The sequence below is a fragment of the Pseudophryne corroboree genome (genome assembly GCF_028390025.1).
Source record: "Pseudophryne corroboree isolate aPseCor3 chromosome 3 unlocalized genomic scaffold, aPseCor3.hap2 SUPER_3_unloc_2, whole genome shotgun sequence".
NCBI lineage: Eukaryota > Metazoa > Chordata > Amphibia > Anura > Myobatrachidae > Pseudophryne > Pseudophryne corroboree.
The window spans coordinates 2,729,383-2,756,260 of NW_026967508.1; the positions used below are offsets into that span (position 1 = coordinate 2,729,383).

The following is a 26,878-nucleotide window of genomic DNA, read 5'->3' on the forward strand; positions in this document are numbered from 1 at the left end:
CCCAGCCAAATCTCATCCTAACCCTCTGTTCTACGCTCTCTATGTACCCCATCTGTGTCACCCCTGTCTGTCTACCCCTCACCTTTAGAATGTACGCTCTCACGAGTAGGGGCCTCTTCCCTCATGTGCTTATCCTTTCTCTTACTTTAATAATCTTCAACTGCACCACATCCAGCAGTCTTCTGCCACCTGATACTTATTCCAGTGTCATCTGCTGATGTAACTATGTGTATCTACCCTGTACTTGTCCTATACTGTCATCAACTGTAAGTTGCTGTTTTCCTGTTTGATTATTTATGTTTGATTATTTATGTACTCTGTAATTGGGCGCTGCGGAACCCTTGTGGCGCCATATAAATAAAGGATAATAATAAGAAGAATATGTTATGTAATTATGTATATTTTTCCTCTTACTGTCCTGTTCCTCCATAACTGCACACTATGTTAACAACAATATACGTCACAGTATAGGCTATGGCAAATGTGTCATTCTGTTTCTAAGGGAACAGGGAAAGGGTATGTATGGGGTGTGACAAGAAAATTCACATATGTCCATCACTCACTGTCAGGCCTATTGTGTTCAGTACATTCTGCACACCCCCTTCTTATTATATAACCTTATAATGTGTTTAAGTTGTTTATTCTCCATTTCTAACAAATCTACAGGGCAAACTTTCCTGTGTCATCTGTCAGTCTCACGGAGGATGGAGGAGGACAAAAATCTTATGACTCAGAAGATATTAAACCTCACCCTGGAGATCATCTACCTGCTGACTGGGGAGGTGAGGGAGTCTGGGAGTGTCACAGTGACATCACTCTTATCTCTATTACTAACACAGGGACCTGACAAGGGAGGTGAGGGAGTCTGGGAGTGTCACAGTGACATCACTCTTATCTCTGTTACTAACCGTCTGCTGTTGTCCAGGAAATTGTGGACAGTTTGCCAAGAAGAGTGTCTGCAGTAATCACTGCACTTGGTGGACCTACAAAGTCCTGACGTCAATAAAGTCTTGTTGATCCATTTGCTGTTAGTGTCCAATCACTTTTAGTGTATATCTAGTAGAGCATAATACAAAATAATGCATGGCTGACGGGTAAATGTAATAGGCTGCGAGAAGCCGGAGGTGTGGGAGTTTGTGTGAGTTGCCCATATTTGTAAAGCGGCAATCCTCTACAAGGCAAAACCTGGTTGGTTTTGCCTTGTTTAATGATTTCCACTTTAAAAATACAGGTATTCTCACACAAACTCCCGCACCTCCGGCGTTTCACATACTATTATATTTACCCCTAAGTGTGCTAGCGGATACACAAATAGGCATGTAAATACAAGTCTCAGAAATACAGGTATGGACATGGGCGGTTCAACCAAGATATGTGAGGAAAGACGATTTATAAAATGGGATTAGTATGAGATCCCGGCGCATGGGATCCCAAGCGTTCGAAATACAGATGTCGGGATCCCGATTCGGAAAATCCTGACGGGTGAGTAAGGCGTGTTCTCCCCTCTTCCCATCCCCCTAACCCTATTCCTCCCTACCTGCAGCCTAACCCTAACCACCCACCAGAGGTGCCTAAACCTAACCCTCCCCCCACCTCCCCACATCCTAATCCTAACCTACCCCCTTGGTGCCTAACCCATCCCCCTCCCGCAGCCTAACCCTAACCTCCCGGGACGCAATCTAAACCCAACACTCCCCACCTGCAGCCTAAACCTAACCCCCCGGGACACAACCTAACCCCAACACTCCCCACCCGCAGCCTGAACCTAACCTAAAAATAAATATCTTATTTTTATTGTTCGTTTGGCTTATGAGATAGTCGTCCTTTTAAAAGCAACTTCTCGTGGGTCTAATAGGCAATATATGTAGCGTCTGGTTTTAACTTTGTTGAAACCTTTTAAAAACCCATTCGTTTTTAATAGTATATATTTATATTTGTATATTCTTCATAAGTGATTAATCTGTTCTTATTTTTTCCTTTAATATGCAGGATTACACAGTAGTGAGGACATATGGTGAGTTTGTAACACCCAGCAGCCGTGTGTCAGGGGGACTGAGCAGGACCCGGAGCCCCATCCCGGTGCCTCCACCTCACTTACTGATACATGAGAGGCACAATGACCAGAAGATCCTGGAACTCACCAACAAGATCATCCACCTGCTGACTGGAGAGGTGACTGCTGGGAATGGGACATTATACAGTAACACCGGGGGATGTGACCGGAGAGGCGACTGCTGGGAATGAGACATTATACAGTAACACCAGGGGATGTGTCTGGGTGATGACTGGAGAGGTGACTGCTGGGAATGGGATATTATACAGTAACACCAGGGAATGTGTCCAGGTGATGACTGGAGAGGTGACTGCTGGGAATGGGACATTATACAGTAACACCAGGGGATGTGTCTGGGTGATGACTGGAGAGGTGACTGCTGGGAATGGGACATTATACAGTAACACCAGGGGATGTGTCTGGGTGATGACTGGAGAGGTGACTGCTGGGAATGGGACATTATACAGTAACACCAGGGGATGTGTCTGGGTGATGACTGGAGAGGTGACTGCTGGGAATGGGACATTATACAGTAACACCGGGGGATGTGTCTGGGTGGTGACTGGAGAGATGACTGCTGGGAATGGGGCATTATACAGTAACACCAGGGGATGTGTCTGGGTGATGACTGGAGAGGTGTCTGCTGGGAATGGGACATTATACAGTAACACCGGAGGATGTGACTGGGTGATGACTGGAGAGGTGACTTCTGGGAATGGGGCATTATACAGTAATACCAGGGGATGTGTCTGTGTGATGACTGGAGAGGTGACTGCTGGGAATTGGACATTATACTGTAACACCAGGGGATGTGTCTGGGTGATGACTGGAGAGGTGACTGCTGGGAATGGGACATTATACAGTAACACCAGGGGATGTGTCTGGGTGATGACTGGAGAGGTGACTGCTGGGAATGGGACATTATACAGTAACACCGGGGGATGTGTCTGGGTGATGACTGGAGAGGTGACTGCTGGGAATGGGACATTATACAGTAACACCAGGGGATGTGTCTGGGTGATGACTGGAGAGGTGACTGCTGGGAATGGGACATTATACAGTAACACCAGGGGATGTGTCTGGGTGATGACTGGAGAGGTGACTGCTGGGAATGGGACATTATACAGTAACACCAGGGGATGTGTCTGGATGATGACTGGAGAGGTGACTGCTGGGAATGGGACATTATACAGTAACACCAGGGGAGGTGTCTGGGTGATGACTGGAGAGGTGACTGCTGGGAATGGGACATTATACAGTAACACCAGGGGATGTGTCTGGGTGATGACAGGAGAGGTGACTGCTGGGAATGGGATATTATACAGTAACACCGGGGGATGTGACTGGAGAGGTGACTGCTGGGAATGGGACATTATACAGTAACACCAGAGGATGTGTCTGGGTGATGACTTTATCATTGTGTGTGTCAGGTTCCTATAAGGTGTGAGGATGTCACTGTGTATTTCTCCATGGAGGAGTGGGAGTATATAGAGGAACACAGGGGTCTGTACAAGGACGTGATGATGGAGAATCACCAGCCCCTCACATCACTGGGTAAGAGGAGACTGTCATATAGTGTAATGGAGAGAGCAGCTATGGGTGCCACCTAGATACACATCACCTGATAATCACATATATACAATGTACTCAGGCACTGTGTGTCTCCTACAGATGGAGCAAGTAACAGGAATACCCCAGAGAGATGTCCTCTTCCTCAGGAACATACAGTGGAAAAGCACTACAACCCAGAAGTCTGTCAGGTAGATAGAATTTAGGATCTCACACACAAAAAGGTGACTGGTTATAATATGATCTGCAGAGAAACAGTGTGGATCTTATAACCTGATTTTGGGCCTAATTCAGACCTGACCATAGCAGCAAATTTGTTAGCAGATGGGCAAAACCATGTGCACTGCAGGGGCAGGGCAGATATAACATGTGCATAGAGAGTTAGATTTGGATGGGGTGTGTTCAATCTGAAATCTAAATTGCAGTGTAAAAATAAAGCAGGCAGTATTTACCCTGCACAGAAACAAAATAACCCACCCAAATCTAACTCTCTCTGCACGTTACATCTGCCCCACCTGCAGTGCACGTAGTTTTGTCCAACTGCTAACAAATTTGCTGCTACGATCAGGTCTGAATTGGGCCCATTGTCTTTTCTCTAACGTCCTAAGTGGATGCTGGGGACTCCGTAAGGACCATGGGGATTAGCGGCTCCGCAGGAGACTGGGCACAACTAAAGAAAGCTTTAGGACTACCTGGTGTGCACTGGCTCCTCCCACTAAGACCCTCCTCCAGACCTCAGTTAGATTCTTGTGCCCGGCTGAGCTGGATGCACACTAGGGGCTCTCCTGAGCTCCTAGAAAGAAAGTATATTTAGGTTTTTTATTTTACAGTGAGATCTGCTGGCAACAGACTCACTGCAGCGAGGGACTAAGGGGAGAAGAAGCGAACCTACCTAACAGGTGGTAGTTTGGGCTTCTTAGGCTACTGGACACCATTAGCTCCAGAGGGATCGACCGCAGGACCCGACCTTGGTGTTCGTTTCCCGGAGCCGCGCCGCCGTCCCCCTTACAGAGCCAGAAGCAAGAAGAGGTCCGGAAAATCGGCGGCAGAAGACTTCACTCTTCACCAAGGTAACGCACAGCACTGCAGCTGTGCGCCATTGCTCCTCATGTACACCTCACACTCCGGTCACTGATGGGTGCAGGGCTCTGGGGGGGGGCGCCCTGAGGGCAATATATGACACCTTGGCTGGCAAATCTACATCATATATAGTCCTAGAGGCTATATAGATGTAAAATTACCCCTGCCAGTATTCCAGAAAAAGCGGGAGAAAGTCAGCCGAAAAAGGGGCGGGGCCATCTCCCTCAGCACACTGGCGCCATTTTTTCTTCACAGTGCAGCTGGAAGACAGCTCCCCAGGCTCTCCCCTGTAGTTTTCAGGCTCAAAGGGTTAAAAAGAGAGGGGGGGCACTAAATTTAGGCGCAATATATGTATACAAGCAGCTATTGGGGGAAAAATCACTCAGTTATAGTGTTAATCCCTGCATTATATAGCGCTCTGGTGTGTGCTGGCATACTATCTCTCTGTCACCCCAAAGGACTTTGTGGGGTCCTGTCCTCAGTCAGAGCATTCCCTGTGTGTGTGTGCGGTGTGTCGGTACGGCTGTGTCGACATGTTGGATGAGGAAGGTTACGTGGAGGCGGAGCAGAGGCCGATAAATGGGATGTCGCCCCCTGTGGGGCCGACACCAGAGTGGATGGATAGGTGGAAGGTATTAACCGACAATGTCAACTCCTTACATAAAAGGCTGGATGACGTAGCAGCTGTGGGACAGCCGGCTTCTCAGCCCGCGCCTGCCCAGGCGTCTCAAAGGCCATCAGGGGCTCAAAAAAACGCCCGTTACCTCAGATGGCAGACACAGATGTCGACACGGAGTCTGACTCCAGTGTCGACGAGGTTGAGACATCTACACAATCCACTAGGAACATCCGTTACATGATCTCGGCAATGAAAAATGTGTTACGCATTTCTGACATGAACCCAAGTACCACATAAAAGGGGTTTTATTTTTGGGGAGAAAAAGCAGCCAGTGTTTTGTTCCCCCATCAGATGAATGAATGAAGTGTGTAAAGAAGCGTGGGTTCCCCCGATAAGAAACTGGTAATTTCTAAACAGTTACTGATGGCGTACCCTTTCCCGCCAGAGGATAGGTCACGCTGGAAGATATCCCCTAGGGTGGATAAGGCGCTCACACGTTTGTCAAAAAAGGTGGCACTGCCGTCTTAGGATACGGCCACCTTGAAGGAGCCTGCTGATAAAAAGCAGGAGGCTATCCTGAAGTCTGTATATACACACACTCAGGTTCTATACTGAGACCTGCAATTGCCTCAGCAAAATAGTGCTGCTGCAGCGTGGTCTGATACCCTGTCAGATGATATTAATACCCTAGACAGGGATAATATTTTGCTAACATAGAGCATTTTAAAGACGTCGTCTTATATAGGAAGGATGCACAGAGGGATATTTACCGGCTGGCATCCAGAATTAATGCAATGTCCATTCTGCCAGGAGGGTATTAGAAACCCGGCAGTGGACAGGTGATGCTGCCTTTAAAAGGCACATGGAGATTCTGCCTTATAAGGGTGAGGAATTGTTTGGGGATGGTCTCTGGGACCTCGTATCCACAGCAACAGCTTGACGCTGGGGCTCCACAGGTGGAGACAGGTGCAGTGGGGGCGTGTCTCGGGAACTTCAGGGACCAGTGGGCTTGCCCACAGGTGGATCCCTAGGTTTTGCAAGTAGTATCACAGGGATACAGGCTGGAGTTCGAGGCGACTCCCCCTCGCCGTTACCTCACATCAGCCTTGCCTGCTGCCCTCGGAGAAAGGTAGTACTGGCGGCAATTCACAAGCTGTACTTCCAGCAGGTGAAATCAAGGTACCCCTCCTTCAACAAGGCCGGGGTTAATATTCCAAAATGTTGTGGTACCGAAACCAGACTGTTCGGTGAGACCCATTCTAAAATTGAAATCCTTGAACACTTATATACGAAGGTTCAAGTTCAAAATGGAATCGCTCAGGGCGATTATTGCAAGCCTGGAGAATTTCAGGGTATCACTGGACATCAAGGATGCTTACCTGCATGTCCCTATTTACCCTCTTCACCAGGTGTACCTCAAAATTGTGGTACAGGATTGTCATTACCAATTCCAGACGTTGCCGTTGGTCTGTCCCCGGCACCGAGGGTATTTACCAAGTTAATGGCCGAAGTACTTATCCCGTACTTGGACGATCTCCTTATAAAGGCGAGGTCCAGGGAGCAGTTGTTCGTCGGAGTAGCACTATCTCGGGAAGTGCTACAACAGCACGGCTGGATTCTGAATATTCCAAAGTCGCAGCTGGTTCCTACGACGCGTCTACTGTTCCTGGGTATGGTTCTGGACACAGAACATTATAAAAAGGGTTTCTCCCGGAGGAGAAGTCCAAGGAGTTGGCGTCTCTAGACGGAGACCTCCTAATACAAATACAGGTGTCGGTGCATCAATGCACGCGAGCCTTGGGAAAGATGGTAGCTTCTTACGAAGAAATTCCATTCGCCAGGTCCCATGCAAGGATCTTCCAGTGGGATCTTTTGGACAAGTGGTCCGGGTCGCATCTTCAGATGCATCGGCGGATAACCCTGTCTCCAAGGGCCAGGGTGTCGCTGTGGTGGTGACTGCAGAGTGCTCATCTTCTAGGGGGCCGCAGATTCGGCATACAGGACTGGGTCCTGGTGACCACGGATGCCAGCCTTCAAGGCTGGGGGGCAGTCACACAGGGAAGAAACTTCCAAGGCCTATGGAAAAGTCAGGAGACTTCCCTACACATAAATGTTCTGGAACTATGGGTCATTTACAATGCCCTAAGTCAGGCTAGACCCCTGCTTCAACACCGGCCGGTGCTGATCCAGTCAGACAACATCATGGCGGTCACTCAGGGAAACCGACAGGGCGGCACAAGAAGCAGGACGGCGATGGCAGAAGCCACAAGGATTCTCCGATGGGCGGAAAATCATGTGTTAGCACTGTCAGCAGTGTTCATTCCCGGAGTGGACAACTGAGAAGCAGACTTTCTCAGCAGACACGACCTCCACCCGGGAGAGTGGGGACTTCATCCAGAAGTCTTCCAAATGATTGTACACCGTTGGGAAAAGCCACAGGTGGACATGATGGCGTCCCGCCTCAACAAAAAGCTACAAAGATATTGCGCCAGGTCAAGGGACCCTCAGGCGATAGCTGTTGACGCTCTGGTAACACCATGGGTGTACCAGTCGGTGTATGTGTTCCCTTCTCTGCCTCTCATACCCAGGGTAATGAGAATAATAAGAAGGAGAGGAGTAAGAACTATACTCATTGTTCCAGGTTGGCCAAGAAGAGCTTGGTACCCATTACTCCAAGAAATGATCTCCGAGGACCCATGGCCTCTGCCGCTCAGACAGGACCTGCTGCAGCAGGGGGCCTGTCTGTTCCAAGACGTACCGCGGCTGCGTTTGACGGCATGGCGGTTGAACGCCGGATCCTGAAGGAAAAGGGCATTCCTGAGGAAGTTATCCCTACACTATTTAAAGCTAGGAAAGAAGTGAACGCAAACCATTATCACCGCATGTGGCGGAAATATGTTGCGTGCTGTGAGGCCAGTAAGGCCCCAAAAGGAGGAATTTCAGCTAGGTCGATTTCTGCACTTCCTACAAGTCAGAGGTGACTATGGGCCTAAAATTGGGTTCCATTAAGGTCCAGATTTCGGCTCTATCGATTTTCTTCCAAAATAGAACTGGCTTCACTGCCTGAAGTTCAGACTTTTGTTAAGGGAGTGCTGCATAGTCAGCCCCCTTTTGTGCCTCCAGTGGCACCGTGGGATCTCAACGTAGTGTTGGATTTCCTGAAGTCGCATTGAGTTGAGCCACTTAAATCCGTGGAGCTACAATACCTCACGTGGAAAGTGGTCATGCTGTGGGCCTTGGCGTCGGCCAGGCGTGTATCAGAATTGGCGGCTTTGTCATGCAAAAGCCCTTATCTGTATTTGATATGGATAAGGCGGAATTGAGGACTCGTTCCCAATTCCTTCCTAAGGTGGTATCAGTTTTTCATGTGAACCAACCTATTGTGGTGCCTGCGGCTACTTGGGACTTGGAGGATTCCAAGTTTCTGGACGTAGTCAGGGCCCTGAAAAATATATGTTTCCAGGACGGCTGGAGTCAGAAAGACTGACTCGCTATTTATCCTGTATGCACCCAACAAGCTGGGTGCTCCTGCTTCTAAGCAGACTATTGCTCGCTGGATCTGTAGCACGATTCAACTTGCACATTCTGTGGCTGGACTGCCGCACCCTAAATCTGTAAAAGCCCATTCCACGAGGAAAGTGGGCTCTTCTTGGGCGGCTGCCCGAGGGGTCTCGGCTTTACAAATTTGCCGAGCTGTTACTTGGTCGGGGTCAAACACTCTTGCAAGAGTCTACAAGTTTGATACCCTGGCTGAGGAGGACCTAGAGTTTGCTCATTCGGTGCTGCAGAGTCATCCGCACTCTCCCGCCCGTTTGGGAGCTTTGGTATAATCCCCATGGTCCTTACGGAGTCCCCAGCATCCACTTAGGTCGTTAGAGAAAATAAGATTTTACTCACCGGTAAATCTATTTCTCGTAGTCCGTAGTGGATGCTGGGCGCCCATCCCAAGTGCGGATTGTCTGCAATACTTGTATATAGTTATTGCCTAACTAAAGGGTTATTGTTGAGCCATCTGTTGAGAGGCTCAGTTGTTATCATACTGTTAACTGGGTATAGTATCACGAGTTATACGGTGTGATTGGTGTGGCTGGTATGAGTCTTACCCGGGATTCAAAATCCTTCCTTATTGTGTCAGCTCTTCCGGGCACAGTATCCTAACTGAGGTCTGGAGGAGGGTCTTAGTGGGGAGGAGCCAGTGCACACCAGGTAGTCCTAAAGCTTTCTTTAGTTGTGCCCAGTCTCCTGCGGAGCCGCTAATCCCCATGGTCCTTACGGAGTCCCCAGCATCCACTACGGACTACGAGAAATAGATTTACCGGTGAGTAAAATCTTGTTTTTTTTATTCGCCATTCACTTAAATACATTATATGTGTTATACCTGTACTTGAGAGAAGTAGGTCATACCTTTTTTGTAGTGACTGCAGGCAGAAGCATTGAGAAGTGTTTTTTTTTTATTTTATTTTCACTAATTAACACTTTGTCTTCCCTGTTTATTACACATAAAATAAACCCAAATGTGAAATGCACTAGGATAATCAGAGTTGTCATAAAATGAATTTGTATATTACTGACACAGCAGAACTAAATTGTGGTCTGGTTATGACGGTTTAAGTTATTCCGATTGTAATGTTGTAAGCTCCAGTTATTTTTATTCACTTTATAGTTTTATTACGTATTTATCTGTTCTATTGAATTCGCATAATGAAATACAAAGGGTATAAAACATAGTGAATACCAACAACGTTCAAAGGCATACACGTCATCATGGGAATAAGCGGATACAATAAAGAAGGTCAATAGAATCCAATCACGGTACAAAGCCTGAACAAGTATTGAGAGTGTATTGACCATGTAATAGCACAGTGATGGGGCTAAAATCCTATTGTTGGGAGGGGTTAGACAAGGGAAAAAACAATGAGCAATGAAGGAGGTGAGGGGAAAGTGGCGGAAACGAGGCAAAGTAATCCGGTGGAAATATAAGCAAGATCCTGGTAAGGTTGAAGTACCAACAAGAAAATGAAGCCTATATATGAGAGGAGGCAAATATTAAAGAAACCCGTAAGTCAGAAATCTTAAATTATGAAGAATAAGAAATACGCTGACAATATAAAAATTGGTCTGTTTACTCAAATATGTTAAGACTACGCTCCTGAAATACTGAATCTTATTTAATAATATATGGACCTCCTCCATTATAAAATCTATGTACACCGGTACTAATGTCAGGTTGGGCTGCTCGTTTACCAAAATATAAGAGCTGGAGGGCTTTAGCCTGAACTTCCTGGAGGGTAGGCGAGGAACGTTTCGGCCAGGGAATGAATAGAATTGTTTTGGCTATAGCGGTCAAAACAACAATAGTGGGAACAATAGGCTTTTTTGTTTGCGGGGCCAAGATTCTAGTTCGTAAAATTGGAACATAAGCACGCCAAAGGATCAAGGAGTAAATGCAATGAGCACATTTGATTAATTAAAGTCTTTTTTTTTTTTTTTTTTTTAGGGTGGACCGCTGATTGATATTACTGTAGAAGAAGAGACGTATGTGATGGGTGATCAGCTGTGTAAGGAGGAGGAAATCCCTACAGATATCAGCACAGGTGAGTAATAATCACTAAGTACAGAGTCACATATTCTCCTTGTTCAGTCACTACAGCAATATCTTATCCTACATTATGGGTCTTCAACCTGCGGCCCCCCAGCTGCTGTGGAACTACGCATCCCAGCATGCCCTGCTTCAGTTTTAACATGCTTTAATAGCAACACTGTGGCAGGGCATGCTGGGATGTGTAGTTTTACAGCATCTGGAGGGCCGCAGGTTGAAGACCCATGTCCTACACCCTCCTCAGTCAGTACAGACTAATGAGGAAAATGTTTCTGCCCAGTGGGGGAATCAAGAGCCATCAGCCCCTATTATACTCCTGTTCTTCCCCTCACATCTTGTCACTGTGTGTTACCAGTCCAGAGATCTGACCAGTCTCCTCCCCACACTCTCTGGTGTATCTCATACATCAGGAGCCATCAGCTCCTATTATACTCCTGCTCTCCCCCTCACATCATGTCACTGTGTGTTACCAGCCCAGAGATCTGACCAGTCTCCTCCCCACACTACCGCACCTGCCCGCAGCAGCATGTAGCAGCCTCAGGAGACCAGTGCCACGGACCCTTTAAATGGGATCCGTGCTCCGGCCCTATTTGATAGATTGCTTATTGAATTGTATGGTGGACACTAGACCACACACTCTATTTTATGACATTCATAAAAGATTTCTGTGCATTGCATGGTGGTCGTTTTCATGTTCTCAGTATTGTATAGCATTTCTTTAGATGCTCTCTGTATTGTATAGCAGTCAGTGTTGTGGATATGGTCACACCGACCACTATGGTCAGCATATTGAGCTTGCTACTAGAATGACAGGAGCCTTCCTGTGCAAGTATGCAGAGACAGGAGAGGAGACCCAGAAGATAGCATCTGATCATTGCCTACTTAGTGTACTTGTTGTGTATTTTATTATTGAATCAATTGTATTCCCTCGTTATTTTTATTTCCATAACAAATTTTTTATTCCCAACAGATGGTTGCTACATCAGAAATAGTGTGGGAAGAAATCTAATTTTATCTTCAGATTGTAAAATACAAGATAACATCGCACAAGGTTCCCATGAAAACCCCATTACCCCAACTATACATCCAGTACATTGCAGTGCAGATGTATCACTTTTTCCATCTACCCACGAGGAAAGCTATCTTGATATATTGGATATTGTCCCACAGAACACAGCTCACACTAGTGGTAAACTGTTTCCGTGTCCTGAGTGTGGTAAATGTTTTACACGGAAAGCAAAAGTTGCCAGACACCAGAGCGTGCACACGGGCGAGAAGCCATTTTTATGTTCTGAATGTGGGAAATTTTTTGCCCATCATGAAACACTTGCGGCACATAAGAGAACTCACACAGGTGAGAGGCCATTTCCGTGTTCCGAGTGCGGCAAATGTTTTACAAAGAAATCAAATCTTGTTGTTCATCAGCGAACTCACACAGGTGAGAAGCCATTCTCATGTTCTGAATGTGGGAAATGTTTTAAACATCCGGGAACACTTGCAGAGCATATGGGAACTCACACAGGTGAGAAGCCATTTTCATGTTCTGAATGTGGGAAATGTTTTACACAACATTCAACACTGGCGTTACATCAGAGAACTCACACTGGTGGGACGCCATTTCCATGTCCTGAGTGTGGCAAATGTTTTACAAAAAAATCAAAAGTTGCCATACACCAGAGAGTGCATACAGGTGAGAAGCCATTTTTATGTACTGATTGTGGGAAATGTTTTACACGCCATTCAACACTTGCAGCACATAAGCGAACTCACACAGGTGAGAAGCCATTTTCATGTTCTGAATGTGGGAAATGTTTTACACAGCATGCAACACTTTTGGGACATATGAGAACTCACACAGGTGAGAAGCCATTTTCATGTCCTGAATGTGGGAAATGTTATACACAGTATTCAACACTTGCGGCACATCAGAGAACTCACACAGGTGAGAGGCCATTTCAATGTCCTGAGTGTGGCAAATGTTTTTCAAAACAATCAAAAGTTACCAGACACCGGAGAGTGCACACAGGTGAGAGACCATTCCCATGTTCTGAGTGTGGGAAATGTTTTACACGCCATTCAACTCTTGCGGCACATAAAAGTATTCACACAGGTGAGAAGCCATTTTCATGTTCTAAATGTAGGAAATGTTTTGCACAGCAGGGAGCACTTGATGAACATCAGAGAACTCACATGGTTGAGAAGCAGTTTCCTTGTCCTGAGTGTGGGAAATGTTTTACACAGAAATCAAAAGTTGCCAGACACCAGAAAAATCACACAGGTGAGAGACCATTCCCTTGTTCTGAGTGTGGGAAATGTTTTATTTTTAAGGAAGATCTTGTTAAACATCAGAGAACTCACACAAGAGAAAAATCAATTTCCATGAACTGATTGAAAGATAATAAATGGTTCCAATATTTGTTGGAGAGTTGGCTATCTACATGGTGTCTTGTTTGCATGTCTATTTGAGCTGCCCCAAACTTGAGCTATTTTGGGAACAAATTTTCTCCCTGGTATTTCAAATTCTCAGCCTACAGATCTTCCATGACCCAAAGCAAATCCTCCTTCCTCTTCCTATACCAAATTGCCCTAAACGCACTCAAAAATTATTTCTGCAGCAGGTTACATTGTTTTCCACAGGGAAAACATTGGGGTGTAGAGTGGATCTTGATCCAAAGGCACCAACAGGCTAAAGCTTTAGCTGTCCCAGGATGCATAGGGGCCTACTCTATAACCCCGCTTCCAGGCACTGAGAGCTCAGTTTCGAGTTGGTGTCCGTAGCAGCAGGTCACATAACAGGACGGCTGCATTGGGCAGCCCTGAAAACTGTTTATGAAGAAAATTTCTACTCTGGCTGTATGTCAGGGTGAAATTCAGCGCTACAGCTCCATCACATCCCAAGCAGTGTTGCATACTCCCGCGGCTCCGTTCTCTTGGTGCTTGCGGCGGAGAAGTCACGGCTTAGGAACAGAGATGCAGACCGCTCTCCTGGTTCACGTGGCTGCTACAGGGAGGAGGTAAGAGGGTCCCCCAGACGGGACCCGTTATTAAATTGCATTCCGTCCGCGGCCTAGGGAGATCAGCTGTGGCGCTGGCGTGGACACTGTCACTGGGCAGGGACCCCACTAGACCACCAGGGCATTCAGAGCACAAGTCTGGTGTATTAGTGGAAGTTCAGCATAGGGGAGCCAGGGCTTGACCTGTAGCCCCATCCCCTGGCCCAGGGCGCCTTCTCCTTGCATATTTACCACCCTGAAGCTGCCTCACTCTCACAGAGACACTGGGCGCCATCTTACAGCATAGCAACATCAGCTGGTCACTGGGATTGCAGGGCAAGTCTTCCATGTAAAGCCCCCTGTATACAGAGCTGTGACTGTACATTCACCTGAGCATCCTATATGTCTTGATACAGACAGAGTTAGATGAGAAAAAGTGTACCTTTTCAGAATATATTGTACAAGTTTTCTGATCTATCCTCCGGTCACTGACCGTGCTGTGATATTTACATATATATAATAGTCCAGTGCAGCTTTATTGTGATAATTTCTGCATTGCGTGTGGCTGTGTGCCTGTATCTGCTGTGTGGTTTCACTTGCAGTGTTTCCCAGATATAACTGTCACTATATTCTGTACCCTGGGCTAGGTGCGGTTGGGTCTTATAATATAGTATTGGACAGTATTTCTCCTTCGTCCTAGAGGATGCTGGGGACTCCAAAAGAACCATGGGGTATAGACGGGATCCGCAGGAGACATGGGCACACTATAAGACTTTGAATGGGTGTGAACTGGCTCCTCCCTCTATGCCCCTCCTCCAGTTAGATTCTGTGCCCAGAGGAGACTGGTCACACTCTGGCGGAGCTCTACTGAGTTTCTCTAAAAAGACTTTTGTTAGCTTTATTATTTTCAGGGAGCACTGCTGGCAACAGGCTCCCTGCTTCGTGGGACTGAGGGGAGAGAAGCAGACCTACTTCTGTGAGACTGATAGGCTCTGCTTTTTAGGCTACTGGACACCATTAGCTCCAGAGGGTCCGATCACTTAGGTCGCCTAGCTGCTCGCTCCCGGAGCCGCGCCGCCACCCCCCTCACAGAGCCAGAAGATCGAAGACAGGTGAGTAACCGAAGCAAAGAAGACGTCTGAAGGCGGCAGAAGACTTCAGTCTTCCTGAGGTACCGCGCAGCGGTCGCGCTGCGCGCCATTGCTCCCGCTCACACAGACACTGCATGGGTGCAGGGCGCAGGGGGGGCGCCCTGGGCTGCAATAAAAAACTCTTTTGTACATTATCTGGCTATTTTAAGGTGCATAGGCATTATTTGTGACCCCCGCCAGTATAATCTCAGCGGGACCGAAGCGTACTTTTTAGGGGGCGGGGCTTCCTCCTCAGCTCTGACCAGCGCAATTTTCTCTCCACAGCTTGCTGCAGAGACGCTGCTCCTGGCCCTTCCACTGCTGTCACAAGTAACAGGGTGTTGAAAACAAAGGGGGGGGGGGCACTTAATTTTGGTGTTGGTTGTATTATATTCTAGAAAGAGAAAAGAAGACTCTATCTTGGGGGCACTCTTTGAAATATAAATAGGGCCAGATATACCCTTAGGTATCATTAAAATATAACCTTTAATTGTATCTTTAAAATTAATAGGAATTTGAAAAGGAAAAATATATAAACACACACACACAGGTTTATTCTTATACACCTTGGGATCACTTGTCTATCACAAGGAGTTCAAAGAACACTGATTGCTCACTATGGAGCTTATTGGTTCAGAGAACACTGATTGCTCACCGAGGAGCTTGTTTTAATTATTTTTATTCAGATTTTTTTATAACCAATTATGATCTCTCACTGTTTAAACAACCATATCATGAATAGGTATTGATTTACCGAACGTCAGCTCCTATATTCTCAAACACATGTATAATTATAAAAATTCAAAATTTGCCCAAATGGTATATACACAGTGTTGAGAGATGCAGAATGCCCATCGTATTTATATGGTATCTTATGCGCTCATTAGTAGCCCGACATAAATAGTTGGTATAGAGAGAAAAAAGGAAAGAGTAAAAAAGATGATCAGTATGCCATGGTACATTGCTTCTACTGTCTCACCGTCATGAGCTCAAGGTTTTTGTTAGCTCAGCGGCCGGTGGATGAGAGGGCAGCGACCTTGAAATTTCTGACCAGAAAGAGGATAAGTGGCCGTACTGCTTTCCCTGTTAGAGCGGATGGAATGTCTCGATATCCTAGGACATTGCAGGACACTGCACCGCAATCCAGGGATGAGTGTTAACCGAAATTGAGTACAATTCCTGCCTGTTGAATTTTCAGGTAATTGCAGGGAGATGATAGGGAGTGGTTCAATGTTAAACCAGTGCCGTGCACATTCTCACATAGAAATGCATTTATCAAAAAAGCCGTTCTCCACACAGGCTATTAGCAAAGTACTTTCCCAAATTTATTTTCAGGTATACTTTATCGGTATACTAATATTGTTAGGCTCACTTAACATAATTCATTATTTTCTCTAACATTTGACCATAGGTCACTGAACAATATGTGTTGGGCTAAAAAGTAGCAGCAAACCCAGCTAGAATGAAAAGTTTTTATGACCGCAAACCCAGTCCAGCCGCTGAGATCTCTTTTCGTCATGTACTCTGGTCACTAGGACCGGTGCAGCGGACGGCAAATATGAAAACAGCAGCGCTTCGGGTATTACTGGCCGGAAAAAAGATTAGTAGCTGTGCTGCTTTCCACGTTAGAGCGGTTGCAGCGCCTTGATATCATAGGACAGAGCAAGGACGCTGCACCACAATCCGTGGATGAGAGCTAGCTGAAAATAGGAAGATTACCGTTCTAAAGGCAGCAGGACTTCTGGACGGAGCAGCGTATGTTGGTTGTAGGACCAGTGATTCTAACTTTCACAAGGCGACATTGCCATGCTGATTCCAGCCGTGCCAAAACGCGTTTTCACCCGTAGGCTTGCTCACTTCACTGCACTATCTGGCATCAAAAGAGAGACTCTCACTAGCAGTCATTATATTGGCTTATTCATCCTATCATTGATTAGTGTGAGTGATTGACGTCAGTACAAACCAATAAAACAGGATGTATGTTAAACTTTCAGTGTTCACTCAATCATGACCTAATCGTCAGCTCCTGTGGATATTCCAAACACTGATTACCCTTTCCAAAGCAAGGATTGTTTGGACAAATTTTATACCCCCATTCTGTGTCATATGCTTACACATATGTGGGAGTTAAATTACCAGGCACCATTTAATATTCTGCTAAATTCAAGTAGTTGTTAGAAACATTCCCTTTATATAACTTTTATGTTACCGGTATTGTTGCTCCAAACATAATAAACTGAGTACAAACGGTTTGTGTACAGTCATATCTTGCTCTGGAAATTCCCTGAGTAGAAAATTATAAGTTACAGAGGACATAAATTAATTCTTCAGTAATTTTATCACAGTAACAGACTCCCCATAGGAAGAGGTAGTTTCCAAACAGAAAACGTTTTTTCAAAAAAGAGAAAAATATAAATATATATATAATATAATAAAATAATTTGAAGCATTTCATCAAACTCAAGCGCTGATAGGTCTGGGGCATTGTGTTTTTCAGACAGGTGTGAGCTGGCAAACTCCTCTGTCTCTCTGAAAGGCCTTGCTGTGGGTCTGTCCCCTTTTGCCCAGTGTGTTTGGGGGTGTTGGTATGTGTGTGTCGACATGGCAGAAACTGAATGCTCTTCCCAGGAGGAGGTTAGTGTGAGAGTTGAGCAGAATGAAGGTGTGACTCTGTCGGCACCGCCGACTGCTAAATGGGTTGACATGTGGAATGTGCTGAATAACAGTGTGGCTTTGTTACATAACAGGTTGGACAAATCTGAGTTTCAGAACCAGGCATGGAGGCAATCCATGGGAGACGTGGTACCACACACTCAGGCCCCCTCGGGGTCCCAAAAACGTTCATTTACCCAGGTAGCAGACACTGATACCGACATGGATTCTGACTCCAGTGTCGACTATAATGATGCAAAGTTGCATCCTAAGGTGGCTAAGAGTATTCAGTACATGATTGTAGCTATAAAAGACGTGTTGCATTTTACGGAAGACCCCGCTGTCCCTGAGACAAGGGTCTGTATGTATAAGGGCAAGAAACCGGAGGTAACATTTCCTCCCTCTCATGAACTGAATGCCCTTTTTGAAAAAGCCTGGGAAACGCCAGACAAAAGGTGGCACATTCCCAGGAGAATTGCTATGGCATACCCGTTTCCTTCTCAGGATAGGGTTGGGTCTGGGAGGCATCACCCGCGGTAGACAAAGCTGTAGCGCAATTGTCCAAGAAAGTGGCGCTACCGTCTCCTGAAATGGCGACCCTTAAAGATCTTGCTGATCGGAGGCAGGAAGCCACCTTGAAATCTATCTATGTCACGACAGGTACACTGCTCGGGCCGGCTGTGGCTTCGGCGTGGGTGAGTAACGCGATTGAAAAGTGGGTGTCACTGACCTGGGTTGGGGATGTTGTGGACTCAGGGGTTCTTCCGATGGTCGGGAAAAGGAACCACAGGTGGGTCGGAGCAGGGATAGTCGGATATAGGATTTCCTCATACAAGACTCTGATAGTTAGGCTTGGTGAAAGAATGCTGAGGAACTTTATTAAGGGAAGGGAGCAATACAGCGGCACATGAATGGAAGTGAACTGTGGGCAATGTCAAAAAGTTACTGGAGAATTCGTGAGCAATGTTCAACTGATGAATGAAGAATTTGTGAGCGATGTTTAGAGACACTGATGAATGAAGAACTTGTGAGCGATGGTAGATGACACTGAAGAATTTGTGAGCTATGTTTAAAGACACTGATGAATGAAGAACTTGTGAGCGATGATGAGACACTGAAGAATTTGTGAGCGATGTTTAAAAGATACAGATGAATGAAGAACTTGTGAGCGATGGTGAAAGACACTGAAGAATTTGTGAGCGATGTTTAAAGACACTGATGAATGAAGAACTTGTGAGCGATGATGAAAGACACTGAAGAATTTGTGAGCGATGTTTAAAGACACTGTAAATGAAGAACTTGTGAGCGATGATGAAAGACACTGAAGAATTTGTGAGTGATGTTAAAAGGCACTGATGAATGAAGAACTTGTGAGCGATGGTGAAAGACACTGAAGAATTTGTGAGCGATGTTTAAAGACACTGATGAATGAAGAACTTGTGAGCGATGATGAAAGACACTGAAGAATTTGTGAGCGATGTTTAAAGACACTGATGAATGAAGAACTTGTGAGCGATGATGAAAGACACTGAAGAATTTGTGAGCGATGTTTAAAGACACTGTAAATGAAGAACTTGTGAGCGATGATGAAAGACACTGAAGAATTTGTGAGTGATGTTAAAAGGCACTGATGAATGAAGAACTTGTGAGCGATGGTGAAAGACACTGAAGAATTTGTGAGCGATGTTTAAAGACACTGATGAATGAAGAACTTGTGAGCGATGATGAAAGACACTGAAGAATTTGTGAGCGATGTTTAAAGACACTGTAAATGAAGAACTTGTGAGCGATGATGAAAGACACTGAAGAATTTGTGAGTGATGTTAAAAGGCACTGATGAATGAAGAACTTGTGAGCGATGGTGAATGACACTGAAGAATTGGTTAGCGATGTTTAAGGACACTGATGAATGAGGAACTTGTGAGCGATGGTGAATGACACTGAACGCTGGAAACACTAAAGTTGGTTTGGCCCGCAGGCCTTGCTGAATCCAGGGAGCGCTGGCAACTGCACTGCAGAGGAACACACTAGTTGCTCGGATTACTGGAGACTGTGCTGCAGGAAGGCACCCAGAATGCTAGATGAACTGAAGTATAGCTGCTGGGAAACACACTGCGTACGGGAGCTCTGGCATCCACTACAGAAAAGAGACGATACTCAGGCGCCGAGGCTCTGCCCGGCGTCCGGTTTTGAATCTCCCGCCTCTATTTGATTGGTGAAGCGGGTTCGTGACATCACCTGCTCCCCGCCCACGTGACGCCGGCTGTCATGGCGGCGCCCACGCTCCGGGGAGCCGCGCCAGCCGGGACCGCCGGAGACGAGGACCGCCAAACGGACCAGCAGCCACGCAGGGGTAAGCGCGGCGGCCGCTGCCCCTGGCGTGTGGCAGTACCCCCTCCTCCAGGAGTGGCTCCTGGACACTTCCCGGGCTTTGTTGGATGTCTGGAAAGGAAGATCCGCACCAGTCGGGGGGCCGTAACATCAGTAGCTTTGACCCAGCTCCTCTCTTCAGGACCATAACCTTTCCATTCCACCAAGTACTGCAGATTCTTGTGAAGATAACGAGAGTCAAGAATAGCTTTAATTTTAAATTCCGTTCCGGCTTCAGTCTCTACAGAGGTTGGCCTAGGTGACTCTGAATGGAACCGATTTAAAATAAGGGGACGAAGAAGAGAAACATGGAAGGAATTTGGTACCCGAAAGTGGGAAGGCAAACCCAATTTGCAGACAACCGGGTTCAGAACTTGCAACACGGGATAAGGACCAATGAACCTCGGGGCAAACTTCATAGCGGGCACTCTTAAACGGAGATTGCGGGTAGAGAGCCATACTCTATCACCAACTTTGTATTGGGGAGCTGCCCGTCGTTTACTATCCGCAAAGAATTTGTAGCGGCTGGAGATTTTCTTGAGGTTAACGTGAACCCTACTCCAGATTTGACTGGAAGAGTAGAAGCTGCAACAGGAACATCTTCTGGAGGACAGACGGGTAATTTTGGAACTTGAGGATGGAATCCATAATTAATGAAGAATGGGGACTCACCAGTGGAAGAGTGGTACAAATGATTATGGGCAAACTCGGCCCAGGGCAACAGTTCCACCCAATCATCTTGCGAAGGAGAGAGATAAACGCGGAGAAAAGTCTCTAAATCTTGATTAACGCGTTCAGTTTGCCCATTGGTCTGAGGATGGTAGGCAGATGAAAACTTTAGTTTTATTTGTAAGGCTGAACCGAGAGCCCTCCAGAATCTTGCAGTGAACTGCACCCCCCAATCAGAGACTATTTCCTGAGGTAACCCATGCAGGCGGAAGTGTTCACGGATAAATAATAAAGCCAATTTGGGAGCTGACTGTAACCCGGTCAAAGGAACAAAATGTGCCATTTTAGAAAAGCGGTCAATAATCACCCACACGGTATTGTGACCCTTGGAGAGGGGCAGTTCGGTGACAAAGTCCATAGAGATATGGGTCCAAGGCCTCTTAGGAATGGACAGTGGATGAAGCAACCCTGCAGGAGGCAGACGAAGAATTTTGTGCTGAGCACATTGAGGACATGAGTTGACATAATCTTGTATGTCCTTCTTTATAGTGTCCCACCAGTATGACCTTCGTAGAAACTCCCACATTTTTTGAACTCCAGGATGACCGGAAAACTTGGAGGTATGAGCCTACTGCAACAACTTCGGTCGAAATTCAGCTGGTACAGATATTCTCCCAGGAGGAGGACCCAAAGCGGTGGGAGCTGCCGAAATAGAAACTGGACTGAGAATCAAAGCCTTTCCAACGCAGTTCTCCTCATCTGAAGCCGTCAAGGAACGAGATAAAGCATCAGCTTTGGTGTTAAGCGTCCCGGACCGGTACTTAATGACAAACGAGAATCGAGTGAAGAAGAGCGCCCATCTAGCTTGACGGGGATTCAAGCACTGGGCTGTCTTGAGATACAGCAAGTTCTTGTGATCGGTATAAATCGTAATTAGGTGTTTAGCACCTTCCAATAGATATCTCCATTCTTCCAGGGCAGATTTTATTGCTAAGAGTTCCTGGTCTCCGATGGTGTAGTTTCGTTCAGCAGAAGAGAACTTACGAGAATGGAAACCACATGGATGTTACTTCCCGTCAGAGGAGTACTGTGAAAGCATGGCACCGATGCCGACCGAGGAAGCATCGACCTCCAAGAAGAATGGTTTTGAAAAATTCGGTTGCTGGAGTACCGGAGCGGACATAAAGGCTGCTTTCAACTGGGCGAACGCTGCTACAGCTTCAGAAGACCAGTGACCTGGGTCAGACCCCTTTTTGGTTAGAGCAGTAATAGGTGCCACAATGGTAGAAAATCCCTTTATGAATTTCCGGTAGTAATTCGCAAAACCCAGAAATCTTTGTACCGCTTTCAAAGAAAGAGGCTGAGTCCAGTCCCGAATAGCAGTGAGTTTTTCCAGATCCATGCGAAACTCCGTACCTGAGATGACGTAACCAAGAAATGGAATTGAAGGAACCTCAAAGGTACATTTGGAGATCTTACCATAGAGATGATTCCTTCGTAGACGAAGAAGTACCTCCTTGACCTGAATTCTATGCTCCGTGAAATCATTAGAAAATATCAGAATGTCATCCAAGTATACCACTACACTTAGGTATAACATATCTCGGAAGATTTCATTCACAAAACCTTGGAAGACGGCAGGGGCATTACTGAGCCCAAACGGCATTACCAGATATTCGTAATGCCCGTCCCTGGTATTGAAGGCCGTCTTCCATTCGTCCCCCTGTCGAATACGAATCAATTTATAAGATCCCATTAAGTCGAGCTTCGTGAAGACATGGGCTCCGCGAACCCTATCAAATAGTTCCGTGATGAGCGGCAAAGGATATTTGTTCTTAATGGTGATCTCATTTAAGCCGCGGTAGTCAATGCATGGTCTCAACCCTCCGTCCTTCTTCTTCACAAAAAAGAGGCCTGCTCCCGCCGGGGAAGTAGAGGGGCGAATGAATTCTTTCTGCAGATTAGACTTGATATAGTCCGACATGGCTTGGGTCTCGGGCAATGACAAAGGATAAATGCGCCCCCAGGGTGACATCTTCCCTGGGATGAGCTCAATAGGACAGTCCCAGGGTCTATGGGGTGGTAACGGATAGGCCGCCTGTTCCGAAAACACGTCTGCAAACTCCCGATAGGCCTCTGGAATGAGCTCCTCTTCCGACTTGGAAGATACACGGAGCGGGTAGACAGGCGTGAGACAATTAGAATGACAGAATGAACTCCAAGATACTATTTGTAACGACTTCCAGTCGACGTGAGGGTTGTGTACTTTAAGCCAAGGTAGACCAAGAACCAGATCATGAGGCATCTCCCGAATCACTAGGAACTCCAGATGTTCTTGATGTAGAGCTCCAACCTGCAGTTTGATTGGCACTGTGCGACTTGAAATAAGACCATTAGAAATTTGGGTACCATTGATGGCAGTCAGCGTAATAGGTCGTTCGACGGATTGTAACTGTAAACCCAGTTTTTGGACGCAAGAAAGAGAAACAAAATTCACTGCAGCCCCGGAGTCCAGCAGGGCCTTAACAGGTTTGGCTATAGACCCAGAAAACAGAGACACGGAGAGTAAACAGTCCACTGTCGGAGAAGGTTTAGATGTAACCCCTATCTCGACTCCTCCGGAACAAGCTAGGACTCCCCGTTTCCCGGACGGGACTTACAAAACTTGAGAAAGTGATCCGCAGCTCCACAGTAGAGGCAGAGTCTACCCTCACGACGGCGCTGTCGTTCTTCCAGGGACAGCCGAGATCGATTAATTTGCATAGGTTCGTCTGGACTTGGGGTGATCGTTTGTTTAATCGGGAGAGACCGAAATCTGGATCGTTCTGTCCGACTACGTTCACCACCTCGTTCCTGCATACGAAGATCCACCTTTACACAGAGTGAGATCAACTCTTCTAAGGAATCTGGCAAGTTCCTAGTGATCAGTTCGTCCTTTAGACGGTCAGAGAGACCATTCCAGAAAGCGGCCCGGAGAGCATCATTATTCCAGCGCAGTTCCGAGGCTATGGTTTGGAAATGAATCACATACTGTCCCACTGAACGGGAGCCTTGTCGGACTCGGAGCAAATCCGAAGAAGCAGCGGTCGTTCTGCCGGGCTCATCGAAGATCCTACGAAATGACGTGATGAAATTGGTGTAACTGGAAACCAACGGGTCAGAACGCTCCCATAACGGAGACACCCAATCCAACGCTGAACCTTCAAGCAAGGAAATAATGTACGCCACCTTGGACCGATCTGTGGGGAAGTTGTGTGAGAGAAGTTCAAAATGTACCTCGCATTGGTTGAGAAAACCACGGCAATTCTTTGGATTCCCATTATAGCGAGAAGGAGTGGGAAGCTGAAGGCGTGACCTGGTTCCAGACAGGGATTGAACATTACTAGGGACAACCACAGGAGCGGGTACTGGAGCTGGAGCCGGAACTACTGAAGCCAGAGAAGCCTGAATTTGATCCAGCCGACCAGATAACTCCTGGAGATACTGCATCACTTGGCTTTGTGCCGTCTCCTGACTTTGAACTCGGAAAACCAGATCCTGGATGGCGCTTGCCCCTGGGTTCCGATCCCCCGGGTCCATGAGGCCTGAGTATACTGTCACTGACCTGGGTTGGGGGTGTTGTGGACTCGGGGGTTCTTCCGATGGTCGGAAAAAGGAACCACAGGTGGGTCGGAGCAGGGATGGTCGGATATAGGATTTCCTCATACAAGACTCTGATAGTTAGGCTTGGAGAAAGAATGCTGAGGAACTTTATTAATGGAAGGGAGCAATACAGCGGCACATGAATGGAAGTGAACTGTGGGCAATGTCAAAAAGTTACTGGAGAATTCGTGAGCAATGTTCAACTGATGAATGAAGAATTTGTGAGCGATGTTTAGAGACACTGATGAATGAAGAACTTGTGAGCGATGGTAGATGACACTGAAGAATTTGTGAGCGATGTTTAAAGACACTGATGAATGAAGAACTTGTGAGCGATGATGAAAGACACTGAAGAATTTGTGAGCGATGTTTAAAGACACTGATGAATGAAGAACTTGTGAGCGACGGTGAATGACACTGAAGAATTGGTGAGCGATGTTTAAGGACACTGATGAATGAGGAACTTGTGAGCGATGGTGAATGACACTGAACGCTGGAAACACTAAAGTTGCTTCGGCCCGCAGGCCTTGCTGAATCCAGGGAGCGCTGGCAACTGCACTGCAGAGGAACACACTAGTTGCTCGGATTACTGGAGACTGTGCTGCAGGAAGGTACCCAGAATGATACATGCACTGGAGTATAGCTGCTGGGAAACACACTGCGTACGGGAGCTCTGGCATCCACTTCAGAAAAGAGACGATACTCAGGCGCCGAGGCTCTGCCCGGCGTCCAGTTTTGAATCTCCCGCCTCTATAGGATTGGTGAAGCGGGTTCGTGACATCACCTGCTCCCCACCCACGTGACGCCGGCTGTCATGGCGGCGCCCACGCTCCGGGGAACCGCCGGGAGCCGCGCCAGCCAGACGCCGGGACCCGAGGACCGCCGGAGACGAGGACCGCCAAACGGACCAGCAGCCACGCAGGGGTAAGCGCGGCGGCCACTGCCCCTGGCGTGTGGCAGTGGGCAGATAACTTGTCATCGGATATAGACACCCTGGATCGGGATAGCGTGCTTTTGACACTGGGTCATATCAGGGACTGCAGTCTATCTAAAAGAGACAGCGAGAGATATTGGTCTTTTGGGATCAAGGGCCAATGCCATGGCGGTCTCGGCTAGAAGGGCGTTGTGGACTCATCAGTGGAATGGTCACGCTGATTCTAAGAAGGCTATGGAGGCTCTCCCCTACAAGGGTGGAGTTTTGTTTGGTGAAGGCCTCGCGGACCTGGTTTCTACAGCTACCGCGGGTAAGTCCTCTTTTCTACCTTTTGTTCCTCCACCGCAAAAGAAAACGCCCCCATATCAGATGCAGTCCTTTCGGTCGCAGAAATTCCAGAAAGGACGTGGGTCTTCTTTCCGTGCGGCAAGAGGTAAGGGTAGAGGAAAAAGATCGCCGGCCGTGGCAGGCTCCCAGGAGCAGAAGTCCTCCCCGGCTTCTACCAAATCCATCGCATGACGCTGGGGCTCCCCTGCGGGAGTCCGCACCGGTGGGAGCGCGTCTTCAACTCTTCAGTCAGGTATTGGTTTTCTCGGGCCTGGATCCTTGGGTGCTGGAAATTGTGACCCAAGGATACAAGCTGGAGTTTCAAGACGTGCCTCTACGCCAATTTTTCAAATCGGCCTTGCCAGCTTCTCTTCCGGAAAGAGAGGTAGTGTGTACGGCGATACAAAAACTGTGTCAGCAGCGAGTCATTGTCGAAGTTACCCTGTCACAGCGGGGAGAAGGGTTTTATTCAAGCCTGTTCGTGGTCCCAAAGCCGGACGGCTTGGTCAGACCGATTCTGAATTTAAAATCCCTCAATGTGTATTTGAAAAGTTTCAAATTCAAGATGGAATCTCTCCGAGCGGTGATCTCCAGTCTGGAGGGTGGTGATTTTATGGGGTCAGTCGACATAAAGGATGCTTACCTACATGTTCCCATATATCCTCCTCATCAGGCGTACCTGAGGTTAGCTGTGCAGGATTGTCACTACCAATTTCAGACGTTGCCGTTTGGTCTTTCCACGGCCCCGAGGATTTTCACAAAGGTAATGGCGGAAATGATGGTGCTCCTGCGCAAGCAAGGGGTCACAATTATCTCGTACTTGGACGATCTCCTGATAAAGGCGAGATCACAGGAGCGGTTACTAAAAAACGTTGCGCTCTCACTGCAGGTGCTGCAACAGCATGGCTGGCTCCTGAATTTGCCAAAGTCGCAGTTGATTCCGACAACTCGGTTGTCATTTTTGGCATGATTCTGGACACGGAACTGCAGAGGATTTTTCTCCCGTTGGAAAAAGCTCAGGAAATCCAGAACATGGTCAAGGAACTTCTGAAACCGCCAAGAGTGTCGATACATCAATGCACTCGAGTGCTGGGGAAAATGGTGGCGGCCTACGAGGCCATTCCGTTTGGCAGGTTCCATGCAAGATTGTTTCAGTGGGACTTACTGGACAAGTGGTCAGGGTCCCATCTGCAGATGCACCGGAAAATGACTCTGTCCCCCAAGACCAGGGTTTCTCTCCT

The 26,878-nt window shown here is 47.1% G+C and overlaps 1 protein-coding gene across 1 annotated transcript in view; it reads left to right on the forward strand.

Annotated features, from left to right (window-relative positions):
- Nucleotides 1-13,500, forward strand: part of LOC134983642 (zinc finger protein 665-like) — a 162,465-nt gene extending 148,965 nt beyond the window's left edge. The window contains exon 10 of the mRNA XM_063949325.1: nucleotides 12,171-13,500. Coding sequence (XP_063805395.1) covers nucleotides 12,171-13,308 — 1,138 coding nt within the window. The 3' untranslated portion in view covers nucleotides 13,309-13,500. The remainder of the gene's footprint in view (nucleotides 1-12,170) is intronic.
- Nucleotides 13,501-26,878: the final 13,378 nt, after the last annotated feature.